We start from the raw sequence: 17,219 nt of genomic DNA on the forward strand, positions 1-17,219 counted from the left end.
AATTAATTACATGAAAAAACTACAATGTAGAACATGTGAATCTTAGAAGTATTCAATCTGTTAAATTCAATACGAAAATTCGAGCTATCTATATAAATGAATGTTTCAAAATAAATTATGATTAATGCTTTTGCTTACCTGTTGTATAATTGAACTACATGATTTCCTCGCAAATAATTTGATGATCTTTGTTGTAATGAGTAATTATCACTTTTCTCAATTATTTTCAGTCAAGATCGCCTTCATCATTTGTTGGACTTAATTGAAGAATAGGGGACAGGGAAGGAGGTTTGGTAAAAGGAAGGCTAGTTTAGTAATTTGGTTTTTAGGTTGAGTGGGGATGACGTGCGTAGATTTGGATGGTCCTTCATCCTCATCTAACGGTGGATATGGGTTCTCATGGTTCTCATGGGAATAAGGTTCTCATAGGATCTCAACCCTATATATATATATATATATATATATATATATATATATGATAAATAGAATTTGTTCAAGACGTGTTAGACGTGTGTTAACAGGGACAGCTAGTATGCATTGTCCACTCACATACAACCATAAATTAGCCTAAGCATGCATTTGCAATTATGTCCGTCAGTTTCGTTCTTAGTCCGTCAGTGCGTAGTTCGTCAGTCTGTCCATCGGTCCTGCACAAAAAAAAAAATAAAAAAAAAAGGCAGTACAGAGTTCGCTCTGTCCGTCAGTCACACATAAAAAAAAAATAGTACTCATCACTTCAGTCTTATGTGAACATTCATCCATAAACCATTGCATTTAGCATTATCATGTCTGAGTCAGTCCGTCTGTCTATTCGCCAGTAGCGAGTCCAGCGAGAAAAAAAATCAACTTCAATTATACCTTTGTTACATCTTGTATGCATCACTTAGTTTATTCAAGGATTACTGAACATGATTTATAGACTTATAGGTGGTTCGTTATTTGCCACGTATTGAGTATATACCTTAAGACTCGTATCTAGGCAATGGCAAGATTTCCTGTCAGCATTTGCACATAGCACCATTCTCTGCATAACAAAAAAGGGATTATTAGACATTTGCATTCAGATCTCATACAGTAATTAAGTCTTCATTATAAGCAGTTGTACATGTGCATTCACATACTCCATTCTAGTCCTGGTATAAAAGAAATAAAATCCTTTTCTAAAGCTAAGATGTCATGATCCAGGATAGGGAGGCGTAAAAAAGACCCAAACTTAGTAGTCACTCCAGCTTGGGGACGAGAGAAAGGTACAGGGAGACTAATTAGTATACCGCAAGCCGTACTTGTAACCCAACCACCAGTCACCATGTCGCTCGAAGAATCAGTCAAAGACCTTAAGAATGCTCTATTCATTTTGACCGACCGATTGTCATCCATAGAAGACAAAATCAAGGATGACGGTAGTGGTGAGGATGACCTAACCAAAAAGCTCAAGGACATGGAGAAACTTATCAAAAGAAACACTAAGTATGCTGACCTACTCGATGTTGAATGTAACATGCCGAACATGCGAGGCAGACTACCTCCTAAATTTACGACCGCTGACCTACCAAAATTCAAGGGTACCGAGCATCCAGCTCACCACCTAAGGAGTTTTGTGCAAGCAATGGCCTTAAAAGAAGTCGATGCATCTGTTTTTCCAGCTATTTTTCCTTCCACTCTAGAAGATGTAGCCCGGAGTTGGTTTTTCTCCCTAGATCCTACACGTGTATCTAACTGGGAAGACATAAAAAAAGAATTTCTGACATAATACTCCAGCAATGCAGACTTATTGATCACAAGGCGGGATTTAGAAGTTACGAAGCAAACTGAGAAAGAAGGTTTTACAGATTTCTTAGCTCGGTGGAGGAATAAAGCTGCAAAAATGATTGAAAGACCGCCCGAAGCCGAACAGGTGGATATTTTTGTGAAATATTTACGGGAACCTTATAAATCACACCTGCGATATGCAGGCATTGAATCCTTTGCTCGACTAAACAAGATTGGTATACAAATAGAAGATGATGTTGTCGAGTCCACTGCCAAAAATCAGTCCAAAGGTTGCTTTAACAAAGACAAGAAAAATTTTGATTCAACTTCTAAAGGGGGAGACACGGTGAATGCCTTGGAACAAAAACCAAGGAGGGAATTCACTGATCTAGGTATGAGCATGTCACGAGCAATGGATCGATTAATTAAGGAAGGATATATAAAGCCCATTGGACCCACTCCAGATCCAGCAAACAAAAGTCCGAAATGGAGAGAAAATGAATATTGCAAATATCACAGAGGTAAAGGGCACGATACGGATTATTGCTTCACCTTAAGGCATGCTATCCAAAATTTGATTGATAATCGCACTATCCCTTTACCCAAAGCAGCCCGAAAGCCAAACAATAATAAAAATCCACTCGGAGACGTTCTGGCCATTTCAGCTAATGACTCTATTTATACTGACCCGACTCAGTTTATATCTGATGTTATGGGTTTATGGGTGAGTGATGAGGAAGATGAATGGGAAGATGATGATACGACTCATGATATTTGGGGTGATGAAGAACATGAGTCCCGTGACATTTGGGCAGACAATGAAAGTGAAGACAACACTGATAATGAACCTGACCAAAATAATGTACAACATCTGACTCGCTCAGGTAGGCACTATAAGCCTCCTGACGCAAGCCCATCCCAGGCCATGCAAAATAAATAAGGGAAAAATAAAAATGCACAGGAAGATGATGCTCTCATTAAGTTATTCAAGAAATTAAAAGCCGACATTACTGTTTGGGACTTATTATGCAACTCACTGGAACATAGACAAGCTATTCTAAATGCATTGACAAGTATGAGTGTCCCATCTGAAACTACTCCGGCTGAATTGGCCAGTTATTTGACAACGGACAGAGAGGCGCCCGTTGTCACGTTCTCTGATAAAGATTTACCCCCAGAGGGTATAAAGCATAATAAGGCACTCCACCTAACTACACTATGCAACGAAAAATATGTGCCCCTCTCACTAGTTGATAATGGATCGGCAGTAAACCTATGCCCACTCAGAACAGCCCAAGCTTTAGGCTTTGAAGAAAAAGACTTTAAGAAGACTAATCGGATTGTTCGTGCATATGACAACACACGTAGAGACGTATTGGGGCTGTTAACAACTAATATAACTACTGGACCCATAGAAAAGAAAGTCACGTTTCTGGTGATCGACATACCTGCCTCATATAATCTTTTTCTGGGAAGGCCGTGGCTTCATGAGCTTAATGCCATATCTTCATCCCTGCATCAAAAAGTCAAAATGATAGTTCAAGGATCAGTAATTACTCTGGATGCATCACCTGCCAGAGTTGAAATCACACCCAATCCAGTATTGCAAGTTAACCATGGTGAAGATGACGTAGACCTATGGGGTTTCAGCGAAGAGGTCGCTTTCATAGAAGACGAGTCACAACCCATTGATAAAAAAATTAGCCCCTATTATGCAAATACTACTGTGAACTTAATAATGAAAAACAGCGGCTACATGCATGGGACAACACTTGGTAAGACTCCCAAAAGGGCATCCGACCCTTCACTTAACCGAATCAAACACGACCTTTTTGGTTTAGGGTTTCAGCCATCCAAGAAAGAAATAAGAGAAGCATTGACAAAAAGAATGAAGGAAAAAGCTGCTAAGAGAGACAATAGACCTACAAATCAAACAATAGGTGCATATCCACACACATTAAATGGACAATTTGTCAAAGAAGGTGATTATTTTCCGTATTTTAACTTTCCAGAACCATTCTTTGTCGAAAAGACAAAACAGAAAGTTCCCGGATTTGAAATATTTGAGGACTGTCACTTTTATGAGGAGGCACTTCCCCTCCCATTAAAAATGCCAACCAACGATTGGATTCCAAAAACAAATAATAATGCCTTTGGTTTACTCTTTGGACAGTCACCCATAAAACACTCAGACCATTTTGTCATGGCACTTCAAGACAACAACTTTGACCCTTCTAAGCTAATCACAACTCATTACAACAATAACATGGAGCATGGATGGCGTAAAACCTGGAAGTGGACTACAACTAATGGAAAGAGTATCAAAATCAGTGTGGGAGAAGGGCCTATGTTTGAGGAAGCTGAGTCCGAACCCGAGTCTGAAACCGAGTCTGAGACAGAGAGTCAGTCAGAGTCTAGCAAGCAGGGGTTTTCACCCTTCCATTCCTCTATCGAGTCTAGTGTTATGAAGTCTAGTGTCCTAAATGAGTCGGGGTTTAACCCTATTTCTTTTCATGCTGAGTCGGGGAGTTCCCCTAGCAATTCTAATTCAAGTTCAAATTCCGAGTCTAGTGATCTACTCCTTAATGTACTTCTTTCCAAGGATAATAAAATAGCTTTCAATTACTTATCTGGTTCTCCTACCTCTCCCATATCTTATTCTGATTGTTTAGTTTCCGATGAAGATGAGTTGCCAAAAGATATAATAAAAGCATTAACGCATCAGGAAAATAAAACATCAATAATTGAGGAAACGGAATTAATAAACATAGGCACAGATCAAGATAAGAAAGAAATAAAGATTGGGTTGTCACTAAACTCAGAAGAACGAGCAAGTTTGATTAAAGTACTCACAGAATATCGTGACGTGTTTGCCTGGTCTTATAAAGATATGCCCGGCATAGACAGAGAAATTGCTGAGCATACTATCCCACTGTATCCTACTGCAAAACCCATAAAACAGAGACTCAGAAAGATGAAATCAGAATGGGCATTAAAAGTAAAAGAGGAAATACAAAAGCAATTAGATGCAGGTTTTATAAGAGTAGCTAACTATCCGGAGTGGGTGGCAAACGTTGTTCCAGTACCTAAAAAAGACGGAAGGGTCAGAATGTGTGTTGACTATAGGGACCTTAATAAACCAAGTCCAAAAGACAATTTTCCGCTACCACATATTGACATTTTAGTGGATAACACGGCTAGTCACGCTCTACTTTCTTTTATGGATGGTTATGCGGGGTATAATCAAATTAAAATGGCCAAGGAAGATATGGAGAAAACTACATTCCTCACTGAATGGGGAACATATTGTTATACGGTTATGCCGTTTGGACTTAAAAATGCGGGAGCCACTTACCAAAGGACCGCCACAACACTATTGCATGATATGATGCACAAGGAGGTCGAGGTCTATGTAGATGATATGATAGTAAAGTCATTGGATAGAGAAAGTCATACGACCGCATTACAAAAATTCTTTGAGAGACTCCGAAAATATAATGTTCGACTCAACCCGTAAAAATGTGCTTTCGGGGTTACCTCTGGGAAGCTTTTAGGATATGTTGTTAGTAATAGAGGCATTGAGGCTGATCCATTCAAGATCAAAGCAATTAGAAATATGCCACCACCAAAAACAGAGAAGCAAGTTCGGGCATTTTTGGGGCAGTTGCAATACATTAGTCGTTTTATATCCAAGCTTACCATGGTGTGTGAACCAATTTTTAAGAAACTAAAGAAAGGGGCATCCCTTGAATGGGATGAACAATGTCGAAGAAGCATTTGAAAAAGTAAAAAAATACTTAGAAAACCCACCAATCCTGGTCCCTCCAAGACCTGGACTACCACTTCTCTTATACTTGACAGTAACCGAGACATCAATGGGTGCAATGTTAGCACAAGTTCAGGATGGTCAAGAAAAAGCAATTTACTACCTGAGCAAAAAATTCCTGGAATACGAAACCAATTATTCTCCAATCGAGAAATCATGTATAGCATTAGTGTGGGCCACCAAGAAGTTAAGGCACTACATGTTGACCCACACAATTCATGTCATATCACGAATGAACCCTCTTAAGTATCTCTTTGAAAAGCCAGTTCTTAGCGGCAGAATAGCAAGATGGACCATGATGCTTGCTGAGTTCGATCTTACATTTATGGCTCTTAAATCGATTAAGGGAAAGGCAATTTATGATTACCTAGCTGATTTTCCCGTTTCAGAAGACAAACAGGAAGCATACAACTTCCCTGACGAGGAAATATTTGTTATAGATGATGAAGCGTGGCAGTTATTTTTCGATGGCGCATCCAATCAAAAGGGATATGGCATAGGGGTACTTTTGATTTCACCGGATGGGGCATATACCCCTCTTTCAGTTAAGTTAGATTTTAGCGTCACAAATAATGAAGCAGAATATGAAGCGTGTATATTAGGACTTCGAGCGGCAGCAGCCTTGGGTATTAAAAACTTAAGAGTATACGGAGATTCGTCACTCGTTATAAATCAGATTTTGGGAAAATGGAAAGTCAAAAGTGAGGGCCTGGCACTTTACCAAACATACCTAGAAACCATTCTCAAGCATTTTGACGATCCGAAGTTCATTTATTTATCCCGAGATGAAAACCAATTTGCAGATGCTCTAGCCAAATTGGCGTCGATGATCAATATTCCAAATGAATTAGAAAATATCCCATTATGCATTGAAAGAAGAGAGGAACCAGCATACTGTATGGCCCTTGATGATACAGTAGCTGGTGATGACGCACCATGGTTCATAGACGTATTGAACTACCATTTAGGAAGAGGCTTTCCGCCGGTCTCGATGTCGGGACGCAGCCGCGCTATCAAAGGTTTGCGACAATTTATTCTTAGTCAAGGAAAATTGTACAAGAAATCTCGGAAGGGGTACTCCTTTTATGCGTGGATGAAAAGGAAGCTCAAAGAATTATGGAAGAAGTGCATAATGGTACTTGCGGACCGCACATGAACGGTCGAATGTTAGCAAAAAGATAATGCGGATAGGATATTTTTGGTCGACACGGGAACATGATTGTACTCGATGACGTTAAGAAGTGTCATAAATGCCGATTTATGCCAATGCACAAAGATATACCACCTTCATTCTTTGTACAATTTGGCATCACCTTGGCTATTTTCAATATGGGGCATAGATATAATTGGCAAAATCACTCCCAAAGGAACCGGAGGACATGAATTTATATTAGTAGCAATCGACTACTTTACTAAGTGGGTTGAGGCAGCGTCTTATGCTACCTTGACTTCTAAACATGTTGTCAAGTTCATCACCGAAAACATAATTTGTAGGTATGGTGTCCCTCATGAGTTGATTAGTGATCATGGTTCCCATTTTAAGAAAGATGTGGGTGCCTTACTAACGCATTACAAGATCCAAAGCGGCGTAAGTCGTCTACGTATAGACCACAAATGAATGGGCGATGGAAGCGGCGAATAAAAATGTGAAAACTATAATTGAAAAGATGACAGAAAAGTATCATGATTGGCCTGCAAAGTTGCCCTTCGCCTTATGGGGATATCGTACGTCGGTTCGAACACCAACCGGTGCAACACCATATTCACTAGTCTACGGGATGGAGGCGATTTCTATAGAACTTGAAATTCCCTCTCTTAGAATCGCATTGGAAAGCCAAATACCGGAAGTGGATTGGGTTCAAGCTCGATATGAAGAATTGCTATTAATAGATGAGAAAAGACTAGCAGCTCTTAACCAAGTTCAGTTATACCAAAGAAGGATTTCTCGTTCTTTTAATAAAAAGGTCAGGGCAAGGAACTTAAAAGATGGAGATTTAGTTCTTAAAGAAATACGGGCACCGGTTAGAGACCCGAGAGGCAAGTTCAAACCAAACTGGGCAGGCCCTTACATAATTAAAAAGATTTTAAAAGGAGGGGCAGTGCAACTGACAGACATAGAAGGGGTTGAGTTCAGTCAATTAACCAATCTTGATCAGTTGAAGAAATATCATGTAAGTATAAAAGACCCCTCCCAGGTCGGAAAAAAAAAAAAAAAATTGAAGTAAAAGAGTAAAATAAAAAAACGCAGCAACAGTAAAAAAAAAAAAGGACCCCTCTCAGGTCTAATGGAAGATACACATCACTCCCAAGTTGAAGACCCATCACAAGTTAAAGAAAATTGGTAAAAAGCCCCTGCCAAATCGCAAAAAAAAAAAAAAAAAAAAAATCAGAATGGAGACCCCTACCAGGTCAAAAAACAAAAAACAAAAAATTATTAAACAAAAGAGAAAAGACCCCTACCAGGTCCAAAAATAATGAATGAAGTCCAGTAGCAGCAGTCAGACATAAAGGACAGCCACAGCAGAATGAATGAATAAGGAAGCAGAAGACGAAGAAGGATGCAAACAGAGTGGGCAGCAGTTCAGAATGGAGACCCCTCTCAGGTTTTTTTTTCAAAAAAAAAAAGAGGAGATAAAACAGAAAAAAAAAAAAACTTAGAAAAAAGTAACAGGTTCAAAAAAAATATTAGAATCTGTAGCAAGTTTTGTTATCAATATATATCGCTCCCAATTAGGAGTTTTCAAAAAAAAGTGGCAACTAATCGGAGAAAACTAACAATCGTTCCTCTTATTCTATATCTAGAGTTATCATGGCAGTAAAAAAAAAAAAAAAAAATCCTACACAAACTTTGAGGTTTGTAGAGTTCATAATCCATCCCTTTATTTCAATCCTAATAAGCTACAACTACATTTATAAGGCTCTAGATTCCACTTATTGTCACTTCTTAGGTTCGTTAGCCATTGTACTCTTCTTTCTAGCTTCATTTTGATCATCCGGGTCATTCTGATCCTTCTTTCTTTTCCAAACCAAACTTCTACTACCTCCACTTTTGTGTCCTCTACTCGAGTCTTGAGTCTTAGAGTCAGTCAGGTCCTTCTCCCACCTCAATAGCATCAAGTTGCAACCTACGTTTCGCTTGATGAGCTGATTCACGTTCCTCTATAGAGTGTGATGTCATCCAAACCTTATAATGATTGCTTATGTAGGTTGAGTCAGGAACCTTTTGTATAGTCCAGAACCTACGTGCATTCCATTATTGGTACCAGTTACGCAAATAAGAATGGGTCATCGGAGAAATTCCAGGAGAAATAGTATCTAAAGAAGGTACTCGTTGTTTTCGCCCGAATTGTCGTAACAAGCGAGAAGGAAATATGAAAGAGGAGTGAGTAAGGCCAGGTAGTCTATAGTATGCTATAGAGGATCGCGGGGCCGTCATAGCAGGGATGCGCCACCATGATACAGTCCAACGAATTGGAAACCCACTGTTCATCCATTCCCTCCAGTAGCTAAGTGGCTGCTCCCCTTTCACAATTCTTTGTCTCCCAGCGAAGCTATGAGGTTGATAAGATTTGGGATCGAGAGGTCGTTCAACTAGCCGCATACGCTCTCGTAGCCATACCTGGGACAAAGATTTATCGACATAAAATGACCCACACCAGGTCAGGAGAAAAAACAGAAACAAAATGACCCACACCAGGTCAAGAAAAAAAAGACATAAAATGACCCACACCAGGTTTGGAAAAAAAACAGAAACAAAATGACCCACACCAGGTCAGAAAAAAAAAGACATAAAATGACCCACACCAGGTCAGAAATAAAAAAAAGAAAAGGAATAAAAAAAAAAAAGAGAAAGGGAGGAATCGAAAAAAAGAGAAAAGGAATCAGAAATAGGAAAATATGTGAGTTGTGTGAATGACACAAGAAATTACCTGAAGTAACAGGGGGCTACCGCAGAATGCAGCTTCTGGATTATGTCGTAAGGTATCTAAGCAATGAAGAGTTTCAGCTAAGACCAGAGGCATAGGTGAGCAGTCGTTGCGCATGTGCTTTACTACTCTTAGAAGGCAGCCGTGTCCGTAAACATTGGAAGGGCTTACAAATAGATAACGGTTGAGCAGGCATAACACCAATGCCCGTTTTTTATAACGGAAGTCAATCACAGTCCTGGGATAGCTAGGGGAAGTGAAGTGCGCGATCAGACGACAGAGATTTACCCTACGTCCGTTCAAAAATTCATCTACACGAGTAGTAATGCCCAGATAATATCCACCTGTTCGGCTTCGGGCGGTCTTCCAATCATTTTTGCAGCTTTATTCCTCCGCCGAGCTAAGAAATCTGTAAAACCTTCTTTCTCAGTTTGCTTCGTAACTTCTAAATCCCGCCTTGTGATCAATAAGTCTGCATTGCTGGAGTATTGTGTCAGAAATTCTTTTTTTATGTCTTCCCAGTTAGATACACGTGTAGGATCTAGGGAGAAAAACCAACTCCGGGCTACATCTTCTAGAGTGGAAGGAAAAATAGCCGGAAAAACTGATGCATCGACTTCTTTTAAGGCCATTGCTTGCACAAAACTCCTTAGGTGGTGAGCTGGATGCTCGGTACCCTTGAATTTCGGTAGGTCGGCGGTCATAAATTTAGGAGGTAGTCTGCCTCGCATGTTCGGCATGTTACATTCAACATCGAGTAGGTCAGCATACTTAGTGTTTCTTTTGATAAGTTTCTCCATGTCCTTGAGCTTTTTGGTTAGGTCATCCTCACCACTACCGTCATCCTTGATTTTGTCGTAAATTTAGGAGGTAATCTTTGAAGTCTTTTCTTAAATCATCATCGAGACTAGGAAGCGCAGGAGAAGACTGAACAGATGGTCCTAGGATGGCACTAAATTCCTCCGTCATAGGACATATCTCACGATCGCCAAAGCGGAATACGTGAACTTCAGGATCCCAAAATAAAGCGGCAGCGCGTAAAAACTCCCAGGAGATCTTAACTTGTTTCAACGATAGTAGCAAGGGTCCCAGCTGAACACCAATAACGTAGTCCTTTTCATCCTTCGTGAGGTTGCCAAGCCACAATTTTAGAGCGTTTTCAAAATTTTGAGACATTGTGAGTGAAGAGGAAATTTTGAGGTGGAGAAGTTAAAAGAGAGAGTGCTATTTAAAGAGAAGAAAGCATGGGGCTAATAGAAATCTTTATCCGTATTAAATACGGAGTTACCAGATACTCCTCCTTACAAGATGCAGATTAGCTACTGAGATTTAAGAATTCTAGTAGAAGTCGATAAGCTGAACTTTCTAAGGAAAAAAAAGCGGGGTCAAAGGCGGGATTCTTATCCGAATTTGAATATGCCGCCCCTCTCCGGATCATGCTTAATAGCACGTTTTGAAAATCAAAATATTTTAACAAGGCTAGTAAGGAAATGTGAGACGTCTCTATGTTAACTTAGTTAATCATCAATTAGCTAAGTGTAGTATGCATTGCAGTAAGTACTTTAGAATTAGTGTCATGGTCATGCATCATGCATCATCTACTATATATTATCATGCATCATCTACCATATATTATCATGCATCATCATACATAATTAACATCATCCTGCATCGTTAATAAGCATATGAATTTATTCCAGAGACCAAGCAAAACATAAAACAAAGCAAAAGAAAAGGAAAAAAATTTGAAATATGAAAACAGTCAATAAGGAGGGAGAAATACATACAATCTGACAGAAAGTCCGATCAAAAATCACAAGATCCGATGGGGCTCCTTCATCAGTCATCCAATCACCCATCGGGGGCTCAATATGCGGCACACCTCCGCTGATTTCCTTCTATATCAGGAGCCAGTTCAACGGTGCTCCGACACCGACCATCTTGTTGCCAATCAAGCGCTGGAATGACGGCCAAGGCACAAATCCACGCTGATTTTGTCCCAATAAGAATAGTACATTTCAGCAATCATTTAAAGAGTACAAATTAAAAGTCATTCGTCAAAAAAAAAAGTGGTATTTACTTCGATGGAGTTCCGTAATCGGTCATCCGATCGCAATCGGGAGCTCGAACGTCAGCTATGGCAGCAGAAAACCGCTAATCGCATCCCATATCAGGAGCGAGCAGTCACCTCATTGCTAGTACAGAGTTGGGACAATGCCTATGGCGGCATAGGCGCTGATCTCCGGGGACGATGGGGCTTTAATGTTCTGAGCAACAATAGATGAATTAAGAAAAAAAAATCAATCAAATCGAATTGGAAACAGGAGGATGATTTACTGGAATTTATGATTAAATTGAACTAGAAAAGGGGAAAGTAAAGTTTGGTCAGTTGAATATGAAAGAAGCAACATGAAACTTGTCCTCCCTGAACTTTGTGGAGTATATTCAATGAATACGTCAATTAAATTTTGAGTCAACAAAAACGATCCATCTCCATACGGGCAAAATAGATGTACCTGTATATTTTTGTGAAATAAAATTTTACATATTTTTGAGAAGTCAAATTTAAACTTTTCCTTTTTGCAAAATAAAATTTTGCACAAATCCTTTGGTCGGCAGGCCCTGACATGCATTCAAGTTCTTGAAATAAAATTTTCTGAACTTGCCCTTTTTTCAAACTTATCGGTCGGCGGGCTCTAACACGCATCTAAGTTTGTAAAATAAAATTTTACATTCTATTCCTTTTTTCAAAATAAAATTTTGAAATTTCTTGGTCGGCAGGCCCTGACATGCATTCTGAGTTCTTAAAATAAAATTTTATGAACTTGCCTTTTTGCGAAATAAAATTTTGCAAATCATAGTTTGTAAAATCAAATTTTACATTCTAATCCCTTTTCAAAATAAAATTTTGAATCCTCGGTCGGCGGGCCCTGACACACATTCGAGCTTGTGAAATCAAATTTTGCAGGTACACTCTTAAGTGAAACAAAGTTTTGCTTAACCGATTCCGAACAAAGCGGAACAAAGTTTCGTTATACCGGTTTTCAGACCAGGTGAAACAAAGTTTCACTATGACAATTCCAACCGTGAAACAAAGTTTTGCCATGCCAAATTTCCAAGTCATAAAACAAAGTTTTATGATCTCTATGTCAACCAAATACTCCAGATGCGGTAATATAAGAGGCCCAGGTACGTTTCTTATCTTTTATCTGTCCCGACCGGACTACTTTGACATTCGTCTTACTCAGACTCGGTCAAAGTGGGGGCTTCTGTAGACACCTCAAAATGTCTACCGGCCTTTGAACACCCGATGATGAGGCCTTTATTTAATTCGGAATGAAACTTACTTGAATTTGATATAGGGTTATTTATGCTCAAAATTGTCCCAAAAATAACCTTTTATAGCCCGGTCCACTTCAACAATTTACTACATACCTAGCCTCTCTTAATTAATTATGGGAGTAATGTTATATATTAACGGCACAAAACTGTAAATATTAAGACGACATTTAGTCGGGCAAATAATAAAAATAAATGTAAGGCATTACAGCTTATGTTGCTTTAGATCATAATTGGACGACATTTAGGTCCAACGCAAATTAGAGTCCAAAGCCACAATTCACATGTATAGTCCAAGACCATGTTTTACATGGAGTTCCCGACAACGAGATTGAATTTTGAAACATTGTTTTCCCCCAATTGTTCCACCAAAGGATCACATGCTTCAAAGTCCAAATAGGAAAGTCCAGTTGCCAACATGATCAGAGTTATTAGCAAAAGGAGTTTCAGTAGAAGTTTTCAATAAGAAAAACGGACGAAGGAACTAAGCTGCCAGCTAAAAATATCATGGTACATGATTTACGGATAGAGTTTGGTAGGACAATTCTATCTTTCGAAAATTTCGGTTCTCGTCCAACACTCTCGTCTTAACTAGTATAAATACTCCCCTTTCCTCCCTTATTCAAGACAGAGAAAATCTACACAGAAATACTATTCCATACAATATACTACCTTCCCATCATACTTTCACATACATACATCCATCCTATTTTGAGCATAAAGACGCCCTAAAGTCAGTTCGAGTAAGCTAATTGTCGAAACGCCGTATCCAGGTAGGCCTGAGGGTATCATATTTATTCTTTACTTCTTATATTATCATAATTTAGCTTTCGTTGTTTGTAAATAATTTGTATAAAATTGTTTTAAAAAAACGTTTTCTTTTGTCTAATTTCGTCAAATATATAATATTACAAATAAATAGTAGAGGCCGTCAGTTTGATGGGCGGTCCGGGTGCCTAACACCTTCCCTGACCGTACCTTTACCCCCGAATCCGCAATCTTTGGTTTAGACCGGAGTGACGGATCAGTCCTCATTCCAGGGATCGAAGGGGGCCTTTTCCGTTAACTTTATTTTTGTATGTTTTTTATAAAACCTACTGGCGACTCCATATTACTTATATAATTTCAAAAAAGGAGATTTTTTCAGGGATCTCACAGAATGTCGAAATGGTCTGTACACCTCAATGGGTACGACATCCAATATGACCCAGAACAGCAATCAAATCACAAGCATTGGCCGACTTCGTGTCACACTTCAGTCCTGCCATCCAGAATCTAGCAGATAAAGAGATCCTCACCTTAGGAGGAAGCAAGGAGGCAGAAGTCTGGCAGATGCATATTGACGGAGCCTCCAACCAAAGGGGGGAAGGCGTAGGATTAATCCTGCGGTCGCCACAGGGAGACCTGGTAGCACAAGCAGTGAGATGTGAATTCAAGGCAACCAACAATGAAACAGAGTATGAGGCCTTGATATTGGGAATGAAGCTAGCTTTGGAGTTAGGGGTCAGGCACCTGCTCATATCCAGTGACTCTCTGTTAATAGTCAACCACGTGAATGATGAGTTTATAGCCAAAGATTCGAAGATGATTGCATACCTAAAAGTAGCAAAGGAGTTAAAACAGAAATTCGAAACTTGCAAGCTTAAACAGATCCCTAGAGATCAGAACGTGGAAGCAGACGCCCTAGCAACCCTGGGGGCAACATTCAAACCAACAGAGCTATCCAGCATCCCAATAGCACATATGCTGGAACCTTCCATTCAGAAGGCGGACGAAATAGACAGAGGTGAACTGGAGGATCCACAGAGCAAGAAAGAAATCCGAGCAGTTACAGAAGAAGGTGAGGGCTCTCAGCCAAACGGGCAGCCTGGCCAAATAGCCGATCAGGCAGAAGACTGGCGCACACCTTACCTAGACAGGCTGCGCTGTAATAAGCTACCAGATGACAAGAAGGAAGTGAGAGCTTTCACAGTGAAGGCCTCCAGATTCATACTCATTGATGATATATTATACAGAAAATCACTAGCAGGCCCCTACTTACAGTGCCTGGACAAGAAAGAAGCACAGACTGTGTTGCATGCTCTCCACAGTGGCGAATGTGGAAACCATGCGGGGGAGAGTCCGCAAATAAAGCCCTCAAACAGGGATACTATTGGCCTACAATGAAGGCATATGCAGCAGAGTATGCACGAAAATGTGACGCCTGCCAGCGCTCAGCGCCCATGATCCATCAGCCAGCAGAGCCCCTGCACCCTATCCTTTCTCCCTGGCCATTCATGGCATGGGGCATGGACATAGTAGGCCCTTTACCACGGGCTACAAAAAACAGAACCTGGATGCTAGCAATGACAGATTACTTCTCCAAATGGATAGAAGCAGAAGCATTCACAGAGGTAAAGGACAAACAGGTCATTTCGTTCATAAAACGAAACATCATTTGTAGATTCGGTATCCCATCAGAAATCATATGTGACAATGGCTCACAATTCATCTCAAACGATACCGAGGGATACTGTGCAAGGTGGAACATCACCTTAAAAAAGTCAGCACCTAGGACTCCAAAGTCCAACGGGCAAGCTGAATCCAGCAACAAAATCATTATGGACAATCTGAGAAGGAGGTTACAGGAGTTAGGAGGAAAGTGGGCAGATGAATTGCCACTAGTGTTATGGTCAGACAGAACGACACCAAAGATAGCAACATGCCAAACACCCTTCACCGGTGTTTGGCGCGGCGATCATTCCATCAGAAGTTCTGGTTCCCACTCACAGGTATGAAAATATGACAAGGGAACTGAACAGTACAGAGATGACCAGAAGCCTGGACACAATTGACGAGCTGCGAGCAAGCGCGAAAATCCGTCTGGCTGCCTACAAACAGTCAGTGGCCATGAGTTATAACAAGAATGTAAAAGTCAGGCTCCTGGAGGTAGGAGACCTGGTTCTCCGAGAGGTGTTTCAGAACACCAAGAATCGAAAGGCAGGCAAATTCGCCTACAAATGGGAAGGACCATACCAGGTAGAAGGAGTTGTTGGCCATGGTGCATACAGACTGATGACTATAGATGGTCAAATTATACAACGCCCATGGAACATACTTCACCTGAAGAGATATTACTTTTAATAATAAGTAAACTTTAGCTTTCAGAATAATGTACTGTGAGAAGCCAAATCCTTTTTAAAAATAAAATAAAAATCCGGTAGTAGGCATACTGCCAATTTCACTCTTATTTCTGGTATCTTTAGTTATTTTTAAGACTTTAAACTACTATTGGATGATGTGGTCTGGCAGCGTCCTGGGACCACAATTGCTCTGGTACCCCATGAGATGGCTACAGGTACTTCGCATCACTCTAATAGATTTTCTTATTTTTAGGCTTCTCTAAGTACATCACTTTGAATCCTAGTGTCTATGGTACTTTGAAAGGATGTCTAGCAGGACTGTCAACTGCCAACGCGGGGTGACAAGGCACACGGCACTCCAAAATGCCTAACCTATTTTCTCCACAAGGAGCACCCTCACCAAAGTGACCGTGGAACATACGAAAGGAGCCTGGTTGACATAAATGAATACGCTTATCCAGGCTACCTCGATACCACCCCCTGGACGTAGCTCGCACTAATCGCAATTAATCGGGGCCCCAAAGATGCATGCACAAACGAACATGGAACGTAGGGATATCTCAAGGCTACCGAATCTGCGCAGCGTCTCCATCTGGTCCTAGAATGACGATAAACTTGCCTCAATGACGCCCCTGTTGGCTTAAATGAGATGAACACACCTTGCGTCATGAACAAGGTTAAGTAGTCCAAAACCGCGGCATACGCCTAAATCAGCCATCCGGCTGACACAGCAGCTAGCTTAGTCTGGATCAGTCTTTTCAGGCTGACCAGGCTGGTCTAAATCAGCCTCCTAGGTTGACACGGCCACTCCTCCTTACATTGCGGCATACGCCTAAATCAGCCATCAGGCTGACACGGCAGCTAGCTGAGTCAGAACGTTAGCCTCTTCAGGGTGACAGGACTCGCCTAAATCAGTCAAACAGGCTGACACGGCAAAAACTTCCTAAAAACAGGGAAGATAAAACACACGATATGTAAGCTAAAACCTTGCTGAACTATGACAAGGGGGATTTCAAAATATGGCCAAGAGTACGGCCCAAAGTTTAACCGCCACCTTGGCGGGGCAACCACAAAAGAACAAAGTTTAAAACTTACAAAGTCTGCCACCTCTGGGCCAGACTGCCAAAAAGTTCACCAAAACATAAAAACTTAATTATCGGTCACATTAATGACCTCCACCTCTGGCACCTCCTCTGCCTGCTGACCGATCATTTCAGGTACTGCACCAGCTTACATATCCTCAGCCGCCATAGCTCC

At 40.5% G+C, this 17,219-nt stretch overlaps 2 protein-coding genes across 2 annotated transcripts; both read left to right on the forward strand.

The window, feature by feature from the left end:
* Positions 1 to 5,624: 5,624 nt before the first annotated feature.
* On the forward strand, positions 5,625 to 6,731 carry LOC141614481 (uncharacterized). The gene has a single exon (XM_074433226.1). The coding sequence runs from the start codon at positions 5,625 to 5,627 to the stop codon at positions 6,729 to 6,731; it is 1,107 nt and encodes a 368-aa protein (XP_074289327.1).
* A 469-nt stretch (positions 6,732 to 7,200) lies between these two features.
* Positions 7,201 to 8,532, forward strand: LOC141614482 (uncharacterized). The gene is made up of 2 exons (XM_074433227.1): positions 7,201 to 7,746; positions 8,524 to 8,532. Exons 1-2 carry the CDS (start codon positions 7,201 to 7,203, stop codon positions 8,530 to 8,532), a joined length of 555 nt encoding a protein of 184 aa, XP_074289328.1.
* The last annotated feature ends 8,687 nt before the right edge of the window (positions 8,533 to 17,219 follow it).

This window comes from Silene latifolia, chromosome 11 (assembly GCF_048544455.1).
Source record: "Silene latifolia isolate original U9 population chromosome 11, ASM4854445v1, whole genome shotgun sequence".
NCBI classification, from domain to species: domain Eukaryota; kingdom Viridiplantae; phylum Streptophyta; class Magnoliopsida; order Caryophyllales; family Caryophyllaceae; genus Silene; species Silene latifolia.